Source organism: Pistacia vera, unplaced genomic scaffold, assembly GCF_008641045.1.
Source record: "Pistacia vera cultivar Batoury unplaced genomic scaffold, PisVer_v2 Contig757, whole genome shotgun sequence".
In the NCBI taxonomy this organism is placed as follows: domain Eukaryota; kingdom Viridiplantae; phylum Streptophyta; class Magnoliopsida; order Sapindales; family Anacardiaceae; genus Pistacia; species Pistacia vera.
In genome coordinates this window covers 758,259-773,407 of record NW_022196620.1, presented here as the reverse complement: position 1 = coordinate 773,407, position 15,149 = coordinate 758,259, and the positions used below count along the sequence as shown (strand labels likewise).

At 31.4% G+C, this 15,149-nt stretch overlaps 5 protein-coding genes across 5 annotated transcripts; 2 read left to right on the top strand and 3 right to left on the bottom strand.

The window, feature by feature from the left end:
* The first annotated feature begins 444 nt into the window (after positions 1-444).
* On the top strand, positions 445-2,804 carry LOC116115960 (isoleucine--tRNA ligase, cytoplasmic-like). Its single transcript, XM_031402086.1, has 7 exons — positions 445-586; positions 662-803; positions 1,188-1,251; positions 1,396-1,463; positions 1,968-2,090; positions 2,601-2,666; positions 2,799-2,804. The coding sequence occupies exons 2-7, from the start codon at positions 690-692 to the stop codon at positions 2,802-2,804; spliced, it is 441 nt and encodes a 146-aa protein (XP_031257946.1). The 5' UTR covers positions 445-586; positions 662-689.
* A 798-nt stretch (positions 2,805-3,602) lies between these two features.
* LOC116115901 (isoleucine--tRNA ligase, cytoplasmic-like) lies at positions 3,603-4,417 on the top strand. Its single transcript, XM_031402033.1, has 3 exons — positions 3,603-3,702; positions 3,789-3,880; positions 4,024-4,417. The coding sequence occupies exons 1-3, from the start codon at positions 3,630-3,632 to the stop codon at positions 4,126-4,128; spliced, it is 270 nt and encodes an 89-aa protein (XP_031257893.1). The 5' UTR covers positions 3,603-3,629; the 3' UTR covers positions 4,129-4,417.
* A 2,225-nt stretch (positions 4,418-6,642) lies between these two features.
* Positions 6,643-7,236, bottom strand: LOC116115959 (ankyrin repeat-containing protein ITN1-like). Its single transcript, XM_031402084.1, has one exon. The coding sequence runs from the start codon at positions 7,234-7,236 to the stop codon at positions 6,643-6,645; it is 594 nt and encodes a 197-aa protein (XP_031257944.1).
* A 290-nt stretch (positions 7,237-7,526) lies between these two features.
* LOC116115899 lies at positions 7,527-10,119 on the bottom strand. Its single transcript, XM_031402032.1, has 3 exons — positions 9,838-10,119; positions 8,840-8,995; positions 7,527-7,832 (listed from the first exon to the last, which is right to left on the bottom strand). Exons 1-3 carry the CDS (start codon positions 10,115-10,117, stop codon positions 7,600-7,602), a joined length of 669 nt encoding a protein of 222 aa, XP_031257892.1. The 5' UTR covers positions 10,118-10,119; the 3' UTR covers positions 7,527-7,599.
* Positions 10,120-10,122: 3 nt separating this feature from the next.
* LOC116115958 (ankyrin repeat-containing protein At5g02620-like) lies at positions 10,123-14,197 on the bottom strand. The gene is made up of 3 exons (XM_031402083.1): positions 13,855-14,197; positions 10,169-10,326; positions 10,123-10,131 (listed from the first exon to the last, which is right to left on the bottom strand). The coding sequence occupies exons 1-3, from the start codon at positions 14,195-14,197 to the stop codon at positions 10,123-10,125; spliced, it is 510 nt and encodes a 169-aa protein (XP_031257943.1).
* Between the last annotated feature and the right edge of the window lie 952 nt (positions 14,198-15,149).

Sequence of the window (15,149 nt, the reverse complement as noted above, 5' to 3'; positions counted from 1 at the left end):
CAAAATTTACTTGTCAGGAGGCTACTAATAATTCTTTTGAAGACTATGTGCCGTGGCGATTGCTTAGGAATTTTCTATGAAATGGATCAGTAAAATGGTTCTCAGAAGGTCATTGGCCTTTAGCTTAATGGAAGCTGATTTTCATAAATGAGCAATCATGTCCCTGAAGTGCTTGGATCAGCCATTGGAATTGAAGTACTAGAAAAAGAAGTAGTTTCATGCTTAATGTAATGGAAGCTGATTTTCATAAATGTGCAACCATCATTGAAGTGCTTAGATTAGCCATTTGGAATTGATGTACTAGAAAAAGTACTTTCTTGCTTAATGTATTCTTGACAATTATATGTGTTCTTGGCTTTGATTTTGATATAGCTTTTCTAAGGTCTTCTTGTATGATTCTTATTATTGCTGTTCAAAAACTTTGGCAAGATATAATCTGTAGACAAAGTTAATTCTTTTCCTACTTTCTGATGGATGTAATTTTGTTTTAATTGCAGTATGTGCTAGAGGAGCTCAATGTAAGATTGCTTGTCCCATGCAATGATACATTGGAATATGCTTCTTTACGTGCAGAACCTGATTTTAGGTATGTAAATTGTTTAGAAGTGCCTGGATTACAGTTTATGCTTACGATCAGTCTTATGTGATTATTTTCTTCTAGTGTGTTGGGTAAGCGACTTGGTAAATCAATGGGCGTTGTTGCGAAGGAAGTCAAAGCAATGACTCAGGGAGATATCTTAGCTTTTGAGAAAGCGGGAGAAGTAACTGTTGCTACACACTGTTTGAAGCTGACTGATATTAAGATGCATCATCTTGTGCTGGGTTTTGTTTTTTTCTATATGGGTAACCTCTATCTGTGTTTATTGAATGCCATTTGGATAAAAAGGTGTCTCAGTTTTGATTTAACAAGAGTTTCCTTAAAATCAAGTGCCAAATGGATTTTTTTTTTCGCTTCTGCTTCTATTTCTTCTTATCCAAAGTATTGGAAACTATTTCTTGGACTTGGAGGAGTACTCTTTTTCAAAGTGATATAGATTTGAACAATATATTTCATTCCCTGATGGTTAAAATGATAAAATTTGAACTCATTGCGTCCAAACAATGGGGGTGACCATACACCCCCAGGCCTAAACCTCCATTCATTACTGATAATGCCACTTGTCAATTTTGTCTGTCTTAAACTTTAGGTTGTGCGGGAATTCAAACGTCCTGATGGTATGACTGAAAAGGATATTGATGCAGCTGGAGATGGTAAGTGTTATTAATGTTATTCTGCTGAAGATAATTTTGTGTATTCATAAAAGAAAGGGCATTCTGATGTAATTTATGTTGTGTTTGTTGTATATGACATATATTTTCTATAATAATGCTTATGCCTTCTTTCCTATCTTTTAGGTGATGTTTTGGTGATTTTGGATTTGCGTCCAGATGAGTCGCTGTTTGAAACTGGTGTTGCTCGCGAGGTATATTGTGATTAATTTGCTGTCTATTCTCCTGTACGTACATATGTATGTTATGTATATTGCACTTTAGTGCTTTTCTTTCTGAAATGAACAACATGCAGTGGTTGAACAATGCTACAACTCTTGGATAAGGTCGTTTATGATGTTAATAAGGTTTCCCTTTTTACTATTATTCTGTACTATGAGAGTCATTGGACTATTAATGATTTGTCTTCCTCTTTGTGGCTTTCAATTACAAAACATTTTTAGGGGAACTGTTTTTTCTACATTAAAAAATATTAGCTGCTTTGCTTTCCTAATTACTTTTCCGTTATTCTGTTGCGTGGTACTTTTCTTTTTCTTTCTTCAAGTGACCATCATTCACTTGTATTAGATTCTACTAATTTCCATTAAATATAATCTTAGTTCTGTTTCTTATAAAAAGAAAAAGTGTCAGTGACTCATTCGATAAAGATGAGGAGATGTGCCCTAATAAATGGGTTTTCTTAAATTCCTCCTATGTAGGTTGTTACTAGGATTCAGAAATTACGGAAAAAGGCTGCCCTTGAACCTACAGATCTGGTGGACGTTTACTTTGAATCCTTGGATGAAGACAAGTCATTCTCGCAGCAAGTTTTGAATTCTCAGGTGAATCCTCCATGTTCTCTACCTTATTAATTTCTTGATGTTAAAAACGCTTTTTGATTTTTCAGTTTGATTTCATTGTGAACATAAATATCTGGACTAACTATTTGTCAGTGTACTTTTTGTTGCTTGAGAATTCATCATTACATCGAAATAATAGATAGAATCAATTTTTGGTGGTAGGACTGTGATTTTTATCGTTAAGTCATTTCAGAAAGTCATTAAGATTTGAGAATGAGTAAGGCTAAAGGATCACACTTGTAAAACAACTACCATTTTGCATCTAAATGAGGCTAAAATTGTAATAAAAAAATAAATTAATTGAGGTGGTTTTTTAGCATTAATCTTTTCCTCTCTCTCTCTTTTGCCCACCTCATATTGTGAAGAACTGCACCATAAAAGTGAGTTATTTCAATATTTTCTGAGTATGTTTATAATTTTGTCTTGATGTGTAAGCTGCTCATAGTTTGTAGTACCTATCCTTTAGAGCTAAATTGTCATTGTTATGTGCAGGAACACTATATCAAGGATGCAATTGGTTCTCCATTGCTTCCTGTCACTATGTTGCCACCACATGCGGTAAGTTGCTTGAAATAATTATTGTTTGATCTATTGAATAATTACTGTTTAATTTAGATTGGCCATTTGTGTTGTCTTATTAATATTATTTATTACATGCCATTTTTTGTATGTTTCTGAAGTGTGTTTCAGTGTTAGAAAAGTTCTAAGGTCCCAAAATCATGTATGCATACAATAATTATGAACAATGTCAAGAAAAAGACAAGTTATTTGATCTCTTATAAATAATTTCTTTGATTGTGTTATGGAAGCTAGTTTCTGTTTTCTATGTTTAAAAGGATTATGTTTGTTAGGGTTGACTTATTCTTTTTTTGTGTCATGGGTTGTGCCAATTTCGTTATATAAATTTGTTCTATTGGGGTTGAACGTTTCTCATAATTCCAACTTATTTGCTGACATGGATAATCATTTATGACTAGTTTGATATCTAAGTAAATTATTATGTTGGGAAGGTGGAGGATATCATTGTAACTTAAATCAATGGAATTTTTGTGGTAAATTTTTGTGTTAATTTCTTTTCACTGAAATTGTATTTATATTATCAATATATATTACTCTTTTATGAAGAATTGGTGCAGTAGATTGGATTTTCTGTAAATGGATGAAGTGTGCTGAAGTTGTATCTACGTGTGCTGATCTTCTGTATCTAAATTGTATAAATGGGTTGGATTGGGTTGGATTTGTATAAAAAGGTTGGGTGTGTTGAATTTGTACCAACAAGTTGAATTTTTGGAAACAGGTAAGTGCTCAAAATATGTAAACAAGTTACGTGGGTTGTATCTTGTCATGCTTTGGTTTAACCTTCGCCTTAATTTATTTGACAGAACATACTTGATTTGACCCAAATTTGTATAATTGCCAAGTTCAAATACCTGCCAAATATTATTTACCAGTTCATTATAAATACTTTCCTACAAAATGCAGGTCAATCTTGGTGAGGAGAGTTTCCATGGGATATCAAAAATGTCGTTTAAGATCAGCTTAGCGAGACCTGCTCTGGCGTTTGATTCAGATGCTATTCTTGCATTATACTCAGGTTAGTTCTCTCTTCGATGGTGTCTGTGTGGGCATGAATAGGTTTGTGGTGCGCTTGACTTAAGGAACGATATTCAATGCTTTCAGGAAACACAAAGTTCCTGCAAGGCGTGCAAATTTACTTGTTATCAAGGGATCATTCTAATTTGAAGTCAGATTTTCAACATGGAAATGGCAAGGTTTGCATCATCTTTCACTTAATTTCACTTCAGTAACCTGTTCCATGAAAAGCTAATCTTATGAAAATTCCATTTCATGAAGATAGTGTATAGTAACATAAAATACTCACCTCGCTAACCTTTCTTTCCATATCTTTTTGCAGATAATGGTTAATTGCATTGAAAATCAGCCTGCTGCAGAACTGGTGTTGGGAAAACATGTGTTCTTGTCTGTTGGCGAATACTATTTAAGGACAAAAACCGGGTAATCTGATTTCAGTAACTGGTCTATTTATACTGTATACTTTATTTTTGTGCCTTAAAATTTTTGAAGTCTATTTACTGACAACAGAAAAACAAAATGATAGGCTACATTAGCCTGGCAAAGTGTCCACACCGGCTGATCTCTTTGTTATACTTATTTTTAGTTGTATAGTTGAATAGACACTAAAACAGTAGAGGTTAAATTACAGAATGCCAGTGGCAGTTACGATTTTCTTTGTTATCGGTTGCATTATTGAAGAAATATAGTTTTCAAACTTTTTATTATCGAAGAAATATAGTTTTCAATTTTATATGTTTCTTTAATTGTCAATCTAAATTAGTCGTGGCGTGTAGGGTAGAAAGTTCATAATGAATGAGCTAATGTAAATGCTGTTGGATTGCATATCGCATGTAGCGACTGTCTTTGAAAGGGTTGCCGAATAAGCGAAATATGGAATTTTTAAGGCAGATTATTTTCAATGGGTTAGTTTCATCTGCTCTGCGAGAGATCGTTTAAGTGTCGAGGAGTGATGCGATTTCTTTTAAAACTATCAAGTGCCCTCTATTACTTTTATAGGTTTTTTTAATTTTTTTTCCAGAGTGTTTTTTTTTTTTTTTTTTTTCTCTTTAATAGTTTTTGAAAATTATTGGGCGCTTAATACTTAACAATCTCTCCGGTAGATTATATTAACCCTTTGGTTGTTATTGGTCATCTGAAAATGAATTATATTTTCTTACTGATATACAGAGATAGTCAAACAATCAAAGATATTAGACAATAAAATGTTCTTATTCGAAAAGTGTAGCGACAATTAGGGATGACTCATTCAAATATGAGTTGATTAGATTGCTTGAACAAAATTGAGAGGATTGTTCATTTTTGGGATATAAATTACGTTATTTGAAAATTGTTGTTAACAAATTCTAAAAGTTCTGAAGAGGCATTAACGGGGAAGCTCCCTTTTTCTGCTGCTTTGGCTATAAAAGTAATATAAAATTTTTAAGACGGTTATGTCTACCCATCAGCAGTTAATCAAGCGGTTATGTCTTTGGTTTGAGGATGGATTCTTCTCATGACTACCTACATGGTCAAAGATTGGTAGAGACTAGTTTTCAATTTGGCTTCGCAAAACGAGAAAAAAATAAATAGTAGATGGTCTCATGGTCATGCCTTAAAAGAACATAAAATGGAGTAGTCTTGTCAACTTTATACATTATCAAGATTATGTTCATTTCACTTCTCACTTTGTAGAATGGTTAAATTGGTGAAAGGTTGAAGGAAAAAAATGATAAATAAAAATTTATTTATGAAAAATATAAAAATTAGATGGTTTCTAAATGAACTTGGTTTCATTTCTAATTTGGATTTATTGATTTTGCTTCTTAAAAATGTTTGAAGAAAAGGCTTCAACTTAGTCATCATATGCATAAAGCTGAAGTCCGAACAAAAAGAGGCATCCATTTGAAGGTTCTATCCAAATTAATAATCCTTTTATTTACAATTTTATAGGAAAATTAAAAAAAATATATACTCCAAAATAACAAATGAGAGAGCCAAATAACAATATTTATAAGGCAGATGAATTTCTGTTGATATTTGTTTGTTTATTTGATATAAAATTATTTAATAAACAAATTAATTTCGTAATATATTTGACTATGAGTACTATAGCCTATATATAAACTATAAAGCCTTTGAATGAGCTTAGGACAATGCTAAACGACGTCTGGCACCTGGGGTGGGCCGGTACCGTCGGACAATTCTTCTTTGTTTGGCTATTTTGATTTTTTCTTCGATATTATTTTTGGAATTTTTTTAATTTATTCTCAACAATATGCTGAACAGCGGAAGGGTGGCGTGTTTGAAAAGTACACGGATATGGATTTTTTGATGGAATTATTTAATGGTGTGGATAAACACTGATGTAGACTAAGACTAATAATAAGATTAGATTCTCATATCAGTCCATTAAGAAATAACTTAAATTTACATGAGGTTATACTAACCAAGTCAATAATAACAAACAGGTAAATAAAAAACTTCCCAAAATAAATTGAAGTCTAATATCTTTCTGTGGGCGGGTCCTGGTACTTGACCAATTTCAAAGGAATCGGAATTGGAATTGGCCAATTTCTTGGATTTGGAAATGAAAATGGAACCTGAAACATATGTTCCAGTTCCGGGTATCTGAGTTAATTTCGATCATCTCATACTTTTTTAAAAATGACAAATACTCCCTTATAGTTTACAAAAAAATAAAATTCAGTCCCAATTCCTACCCGAGTATTTGGACCTCAGTTATGGTTTCGATTCCTGTTGATTCTTTTGCACACCTTTATTAAAGACAACTCTTAAAAACAAATTGAAAATATTAAAAGTCTCAATTCTTAATAAGAATTTAATATCATTAATATATTCTCCAACGTACAAACATTCATTCCTATCTAATTTACTCACATGTTCTGCACCCATACATTTCCAACAGTTTTGCCCAAGAAAAATTCTGAAAATAATTCACCTAAGACAATTTGTGGCATTTACTCTTATAGTACCCGCATCTTTCCTTAAGATGGCTCCAGCATCCGCCATTATCATCCTTGTTACACAACATATTACGCTTCCTTGCATTCCCTTCGTTATCGAAACGAGAGCTTATGTTATAGGTTAAACGCGCTACATCAATCAGGAGTGGCCATTTTTGCTTGACGAACACGATGACAGGTACAGAAGCAATCACACTAAGAAGAATAGGAACCCAAATTTTTCCATCTTTAAAGACAATGAAAATAGTGGCACAAAAAACCACCATCATTGCTGCTATTGATAACAAAAGTGTTGAGAGTCCAACCATCAACTTTGTAGGCAACACCAAAAGAAAATCTTTTTCAGCATATCGGGAAGTGAGAATAGATAAGAAGGTCAGAATGGAGCAAACCGATAATACCAGAGATATTCCATCTGATATGACAAAAATTTTGAAGCAAACTTCTCTTAAAAAATAATGTGTCCCCGAATCTTCTTTGGTGCCGCCAGGTAGTGTGAAAACTGCAGCAAAAACCACAGTAGCAATAAGTGTTGCCACAACCATACATGAATTTGCAGTGTCCTTCATCCATTTCTCCCCCTTTCCTTTTAAATCTCGTGCGTGTCATCAAATAAAGCTTTTGGAGTTTTTCCACTTGATTTTTAGCTTGAGTATCCAATGGGTTCACAACGGTACTCACTTCCTGTATTTCATGTTACAAACATCTTATAATTAGAAGAATCCAAACAAAAAAGTGTCGAAGTTTACCTTAACCCACAACAACTCATGCTGCAGCTGTAGAGCTCTCCTGAAATAGTATCGAGCTGATCTGATGATGCTGACTTCCCGCCAAATGCAAGATATTATTACAATGGATCTTTGTACTAAGCAATTTTGGTAAATGATGGACCATATTGTTTATGAGCAGTTTGAATATATCCTTCTGACGTTTCAAAACAGCATTGCGAAATAATAGGCCACGTGATCTCTGTCAATTTTGCATATCAACTCGGGATAATCACAAATAATTAAACTTAAAAATTCGATGTTTTCTTCTTCCACAGCAACCTTTATTACGTACTGAATCCTGTTGTCACGACAATCTACTTTGTCTAGAAGGAGTTTGGCTAGTTTAAGTGCCTTCCAGGGTAGCTTTTCATGGGGCAACTTCTTGCTGCCGGAAACTGCAAGTTTGATACAGGTTATCATACAAGAATTATGAATTATTTTTTGAGTTTGAAGGTTAACAAAGAGAAAATTTAATTATATTGTTGTATGAAAAAAAAAATATTTAAATAAATAAATTAATTTTATCATATTATATGTATGCAAGTCATTATATATTTATTAATAATCCAATATTATCAATAGAGTCAGAATTTTGTCTCAGTGGGGACAAGCTAAGAAATATCAAATATTATTATCCCTAAAAACTTGATTTCTTTTGGCTTAGAGGTTGGTCTGATAGTCAAGGAAGAGGTTTGCTCTTTTTTTCGAGTTTTAAGTTCAAACCTCCTTAACTATCAAACCAACCCCACTTAACCCCCACTTAGCCACTAGTGGCTCTATCCTGATTATAATATAGCTTTTAAGAAAATGTTTTAGTTAACTGACATAAATATGACCAATCTTTAAAACTAAAACAATAATTTGATAATACCTAACAAGTTGAGGACTTAACTGTACTGTTAAGCATCAGTAGTAGCCACTTTTTACATGGAAGCAGGGAATCATTCATTTATGCATGCAGGAAGAATGTTTCTAACCGTAATTAACTATATATAATTAAACTATGATTAATTAGGCATTTGATTTAAATTTCAGAAGGATAAAATTGAACCTATCTGGTTTAAGTGCTAAATTTTTAATCCGTATCAAATTGTGCTGAAAGTGTTGAAATTAATCTAGGCATGTTGAACGTAATAAAATTATAAAAGACGAACTTTTTCAGAATATCCTACTGATTTTAATCAACAAATAAGCATCGTATAACACAAAATTAACAGAAAAGGAAAGGGATAATATCATATTAGTCACTAGTTCGAAGTTTCATAAACTAATTTTTAAACACAATTTTCTAAAACAACTACAACAAGACATTTAACAAACTAATTTCATATACAAATAAGCAGCATGAAATATGAATAATCAAGGCATATACTTAAAGGTGTTAAAGAAAAGGGAGACTAACATAGGTTGAAGCATCTCTTCAAAATTCCTTGCTGAATTTGATTTGCAGAGTCACGAGACATCATGGGTGCTCCAGCCAAGACATGCAACGCTGTCCTCCCCATCAAACTCTTGGTGGCTAAACTAGGGTATTCATCAAGCAAATTCAATGCAACATCTAGGAAACAACCACCAAATATCATGAGTAATACATACAAGGAAAAGTTAAAATGTGTAGAGGAAAAAAATAAAAATAAATAAGGTTTTTTTAATTTATAGTAAGATATATAGAACAAATGTTAAAATGTACAGTGAATACATATCTAGTTAGGATTTTTATTCGTTAAGGACTTTGGCAGCTCCAAGAATTGTTTTAGGATTAGAATACCTTAAATAAGTGATGCATTGAATCTTTTGGAATGTAATCCATTCAAAGGTTTTGAGTAGTTATTAGGTTTGAGAAATTGACATAATCCTTGATATTTTATTTGTTAATTTTATATTCTAGTGAAGAAAATATTTCTATATTGTACCCTGTGGATATAAACATATTTTTAAACCACATAAATCTTATGCGTCTTCTCTCTCTTTTTTTGTTAATTTCTTAAATGTTTTATAGTAAACCTCTTTGTTGTGTGTTTGACCAAGTATTCAGTAACACCATAAACTAGGATTTTAACAAGCACACACTCCTACAGTGATTGAATTAATTTATTACTAATTTCTGTCCTTTTTCTTTTACTATGATAACAAAAACAAAACAAAACAAAATTATTTTATTTAATTAACAGGTAACGATTTTTCTTATTAATAATTTTTGTACAATTTGGTATTAATAGTAATATTGGTTATGGAAAGTAATATCTTGGGTTTATATATAGATATCCTTAATTTAGTTTAATTAATCATATGTGAATGACATATAATTTCAATTAAAACCTACGTAGTTAAATTAGTTCAATCAAAAGTAAAGATTATCAAGTGAATGTGCAATTAACCCAGATATCAGGACATGCTTACCAAACAAATCAACTCTAGCGATCAGATCAGGAAGCAATTCGATGAGATCATCTTCTGTTAATTTATCTTTAGTGACTCCATAAAGGTACGTCACCATCTCTTTATAGTCGCCCTGAGCTGCTATGTGAATTGGTAACATCTCGTCATGTCCACGGATACTTGGTAACTCTGTATTCTTCCCAAACATCAGCTTGACAGGTTCCACCCTTCCAGATGCAGCAGCAAGAAAAAAAGCAGTACATCCATCACAATTTTTAATAGCCAAATCTTTTTTTTCCATCTTATTTACCAGTTCTCGAACAAACACAGCAGACTCTGCCGCAGCTGCAACGTGGAGAGCAATATCATGGTTGTCTGAAATCTTAGTAGTTAAATACAGTGGAATATTCTTTGGATCTTTCTTAAAAACATCTGTAATAGTTGTGTTCAGGTCATTCCTCAATGCAGCTCTATACAGTTTTTTTATGTTTTCATTTATCCTCGAGTAATCTGTAAACAAGACAAGAACAAGTTTTACAAATAAAAATTGATTCATTGAAAGTGGTTTTTATATAAATTGATAGAATAATATATTGAACATAAGAAACTATCAATAATACAATGAATATGTGCATGACTATTTTAATATAATGTTAACACATCATGAGTACATAACTTAAGATCTATTTTTGAGAATCTAACTTTGTATATGTGTAAAACATTAACCGAGAACTATATGTCCATACAAAATTAATTTATAGAAACAGAGAGGCCACTTGTACTTTAATGAAATTTATACTCTCTAGGTCCATTTATTCAATAAGCCCATTGGTAAAATTTGTAATTTTTAGTTTTACTTTATTTACTTACTTTTACCAAATATAACCTTTATAAAATATAAATTAGTTGATGAACCATGTTCAAATTGTACTAATTAACGTTTAGAAGAGTGATTAATAAAGTAAAAAATTCTTAAACTAATTAATATTATAAGAGTGGTTTATGAAATATATAAAATAAATAAAAAAAAACTATCCTAAAATGTAATAAATTAAATTATTATAATTTCTCCAAATTTATTTATTTTTTAAGTAAAAACAACAATTAAATATTTAATTTTATTCTTAATTTTTGTATTTATAAAGTACTTTCTAATAGGGGGTCTTTTTTCTATCTAATTAACTTTTAATGGATTTCACGATCTAATAACATGCGTACATACATGCATATTTAAACTATTTTATTTCATTCCATTAACATTCTTTATTACAAAAACAACATAATCCTTTTCTAATCTATCATATATTCTCAGGATGGATCCAAGAATTAACTTTAGAATGGCAAGTCTAAAATAAAATAATATAAACTATAGGAAAAGTAAATGAATTTGATCAAATCTAAAAACACGGATACAAATACAGTATGGTCCAAAGAAAAAAATCAAACCTAATTAATGAATTGTTTTTTAGTGGGATCACTAATCCCCACTCATGACTAAGTGGGTCTGTCACTATACATTCTCATCCTACACTCTTTCCATTCATATTCCTATTCAATCCTCATTCAAACATATAGCCTTAGTGTTAATGATATACTAAATAAAAATATTATGTGAATGTATTTATAAGGTTAAACTATTGTAGTGGAAATTGTTAGCCACTGATTTAATGCAATCCAAAGAATTTTGTAAAGAAGATAAAGTTATTTTTATTGGTAACTAACTGACTTCTAAATTGTTGGACTTCATTGGATCAAGGTCAAAGAATGTCATTTAGCTGAGCTTAGTACTTTTTTAAATAGGTATATGAAGCCACTCTCACATATAGCAAATCTACTCTTAAAATTAGTTTTAAAATAGGTATAAATATATGAAGAAATGATTACAGGACCTTGACACAGCCGTTAGATTCGTGGTGACATGCAGAATCCTAGACACTCGAATTACCTAAAAACCTCAATTAATGCGTTACAAAGTACGTGTGTATAGAGAGAAAATATTAATTAATTCGAAGGTTTTCCTTGACTTGCCTTATCAAATGACTTTTTATTAAGTAAACTTAGTGCAATAAAATGGATTTTACAACCAAGAAGATATATTATAACCCTTGTTACCTCACTAGTGTCCTCTTATCTTTTCTTTAAGCAATCTATTAATAATCAGATAGAGTTGCACCAACCTGTTTATTTTAGGCATCCCCAAAATCTACAAATGATGCATTCATATCACATGTTCTAACTAGGCATCTAGATGATTCTTTAGGCCATAGTAGTCCAAAGCTCTCTGAACTTTTCCAAAGATAATCCCTTGGTCATAAGATCAGCCACCATCTCACCAGTGTATATAGTAGACATTGATTTCTCCCTTCCATTATATCTTGAATATAGCTATAAGTTATGTCAATGTGTTTACCTTTGGAACTATTAGCTCCACTTTTTACCAAATAGATGACAGACTTATTATCACAAGACACATAAACATGTTATCAAGGATACCCAATTGTAGGCTAGCATTAAATCTTTTAGCCCATACGGTTGTACTTACAATTGTGCTACAAGATATATATCCTGCTTTTATGGTTGACTTTGCAACACAAGCTTGTTTCCTACTTATTTATTTGTTCCACCAAATAAAAGCATATATTACCACTTGTGGACTTTCTATCATCTATGTCACCTGCAAAATCTACATCACAATAGTCAATAAGTTCTAGATCATTTAGACCAAAACACAGTTTGATACCTTTAGTGCCCTTCGGATATCTCATAATCCTTTTCACAACCTGCCAATGAATTATTCCAGGATTTGATTGATATGTACTAACTCCAGCCACTCCTACTGCATGACATATATTTGGTCTTGTACTGGTCATATATACTTGTGCATAAAGAACTTAGTCCATTTCTTTTATTTCATTCTCATCTTCAGGATAAAACCGCTACGGTGGTTTACCCTTAAAACCGCTACGATGGTTTACCCTCATAACCGTTACCATAAAACTCCAAAGCAATTTTAATTCCTAGGACATAAGATGCTTGCCCATATTTTTCTTTTCAAATTTTGAACCTTGATATGATTTAGTCTAATAAATCATATCTATGCAATTTCCAACCAATTTATGTCATCTACATATAGTGACAATATAGCTAATTTATATTGGCAACTTCCAACTATAAACACAATGATCTAATGGACTCACGTTGTTCCTTAATGCTAGGATAACTTAGTGGAATTTTAAATACCAATCTTAGATGACTGTTTGAGTTCATACAAAGATTTCTTAACTTGTAGACTTTGTTTTCATGTCCTTTAGTCACAAAACCTTATGGTTGTGACATGTGAATGTCTTCTTTTAACTCTCCATTGAGAAAATCAGTCTTGACATCTAATTAGTGTAGCTTAAGATTCATTCTTGTAAGTACTAACATGAGTATTCTTATTGATGTAAATTTAGCCCTAGGGAATAAGTATCAACAAAGTCTATTCCAATTTTTTATGTATAGCCTTTGGAAACTAGCCTTGCCTTACATCTTCCTAGGTTACAATCTGCCTTCAATTTCTTTTTGAGTACTCATTTGCAACCTATGAGTTTTCTATCCTGAGGTAAACCAACTAAGTACCAAACCTTATTTTTCTCGTTACATTCTAACTTATCTTGCATAGCATTTTCCTACTCTTTATAATCTATTTTACGCATCGCGTCAACATATCAACTTTGTGATCAGGTCTCCTACACTTAATTTCTTGCATGTGACCATGCATGTTTAATCATATATTATCAATATAATTAGTATTCTAATGGCTATTATAAACTAACATAATAGGCAATGGGCCGGTTTTGTATTATTTCATACATCAAGAGGATTTTTATTATTAAATCAAAACTCTGGGTAAATACCTTATATTATAATAATTTAATAAAAACTATAACACAAATAATATATATATATACAAGTTATAAAAAGCATCATAATAAAACTGATATGATCAAGTAAATAAGTAAATAAGCAATTAGAATATTAGAAAAAATTGGTGCCTACCAAACAGTTTTTTGCTATCCATTTCTTCCAGGCGTCCTTGGACTTTATAAAGAGACTCCACCATCCTTTCATGGCCTCCCTGAGCTGCAATGTGAATTGGTAGCATTTCCTTTTCTCCACGGATACTTGTTAATTTTTCATTCTTTTCAAACATCAGTTCAGCATGTTCCACCCTTCCCATTGCAGCAGCAATAAAAAAAGCAGTATTGCCACTACGATTTTCAATAGCAAGTTCGTCGCTTTGCATTAAATCTACTAGTTCACGGAGACAACTAGAGTAGTTTTCCTTAACTGCAACGTGGAGAGGGTAGTCATCATTTTCTGATATACCAAAAGTTTTCATATCCCAAGGGTTCCAACACGACTGGTGGAGTGGTTCCAACACGACTGGTGGAGTGTTTTAATGGGATTATAATTTTTTATAATATTAAAATAAAATTTTTAATGCATTTGACACATGTCAGTTTATTATTAGTTTGTGTACCAATTTAGCATTCTGAGTTGGAAAAAATTGTGACTTCTCAGACAGTTAATATCGTAAATCATAAATACCCTGACCCAAATAATATGAAAAAAAAAAAAAAAATGCTTCTTAGTACAGGTCATTGTGATCTCAAATTATATTTATTTTAGTCCTTTTAATGAAATTTAATGTTAACTTTAAACCTTTAAATTTTAACCAAACTTTTTTCAAAATGAAATTAACCCTTAAGAGTTAAATTGCAAAAAATTCTAAAATGTTTACATTTGTTTAATCTCCCTGTTGATAGCCTATTTTAATGGGCACTTCTTATGCACTTATATTACAATAAACAAATTAATTTTCTTTTTGTTTAGGTAATATCAAAACAATTGCTTGGAAATTTTTAAGACGTAAAAATGAAAGGATACTCAAAATGATTCATCTTTAATAATATGAAATAAAATAATAAGCAATTTACAAGGTAATATCAAAATGTACCAGCATTTTCTTGAAGAAGAGATGTCTCATTCTCAACTATTTCGTTGGATGACTCTTCTTTCGATGCAGCTGTTGTATCTCTCACTGTTTCATCAGTCAAAATTTTGTCATAATTAATTGTTATGCATTTATATAAAATTAGATAAACAAATTAATTTGCTTTTTCTATAGACAATCTAAGGAAATTATTAAAAACATTTTAAATGCATAAAATTATTGTCCAAACATTGCATCTTTAAAAGTGAAAATAATATTAAAAATAAAATAATAATATAACGTGTAGTTTACAAGGTAATTTAAAATAGTACCATCTTGTTCTTGAGAATAAGGAGAT

Bases quoted from the DNA above. Each gene is read 5' to 3' on its own strand.
- LOC116115901 (XM_031402033.1), top strand. From the start codon at position 3,630: ATGTCGTTTAAGATCAGCTTAGCGAGACCTGCTCTGGCGTTTGATTCA. The intron at 3,703-3,788 runs GTTAGTTCTCTC...CAATGCTTTCAG, and splicing joins TATTCTTGCATTATACTCAG to GAAACACAAAGTTCCTGCAA. The intron at 3,881-4,023 runs GTTTGCATCATC...ATCTTTTTGCAG, and splicing joins TTCAACATGGAAATGGCAAG to ATAATGGTTAATTGCATTGA.
- LOC116115960 (XM_031402086.1), top strand. From the start codon at position 690: ATGGGCGTTGTTGCGAAGGAAGTCAAAGCAATGACTCAGGGAGATATC. The intron at 1,252-1,395 runs GTAAGTGTTATT...CCTATCTTTTAG, and splicing joins TATTGATGCAGCTGGAGATG to GTGATGTTTTGGTGATTTTG. The intron at 2,091-2,600 runs GTGAATCCTCCA...TGTTATGTGCAG, and splicing joins AGCAAGTTTTGAATTCTCAG to GAACACTATATCAAGGATGC.
- LOC116115958 (XM_031402083.1), bottom strand. From the start codon at position 14,197: ATGAAAACTTTTGGTATATCAGAAAATGATGACTACCCTCTCCACGTT. The intron at 10,327-13,854 runs GTAGGCACCAAT...TCTTGTTTACAG, and splicing joins GGATAGCAAAAAACTGTTTG to ATTACTCGAGGATAAATGAA.
- LOC116115959 (XM_031402084.1), bottom strand. From the start codon at position 7,236: ATGAAGGACACTGCAAATTCATGTATGGTTGTGGCAACACTTATTGCT.
- LOC116115899 (XM_031402032.1), bottom strand. From the start codon at position 10,117: ATGGAAAAAAAAGATTTGGCTATTAAAAATTGTGATGGATGTACTGCT. The intron at 8,996-9,837 runs GTAAGCATGTCC...GTTGTTTCCTAG, and splicing joins CGCTAGAGTTGATTTGTTTG to ATGTTGCATTGAATTTGCTT. The intron at 7,833-8,839 runs GTTAGTCTCCCT...TCAAACTTGCAG, and splicing joins GAAGAGATGCTTCAACCTAT to TTTCCGGCAGCAAGAAGTTG.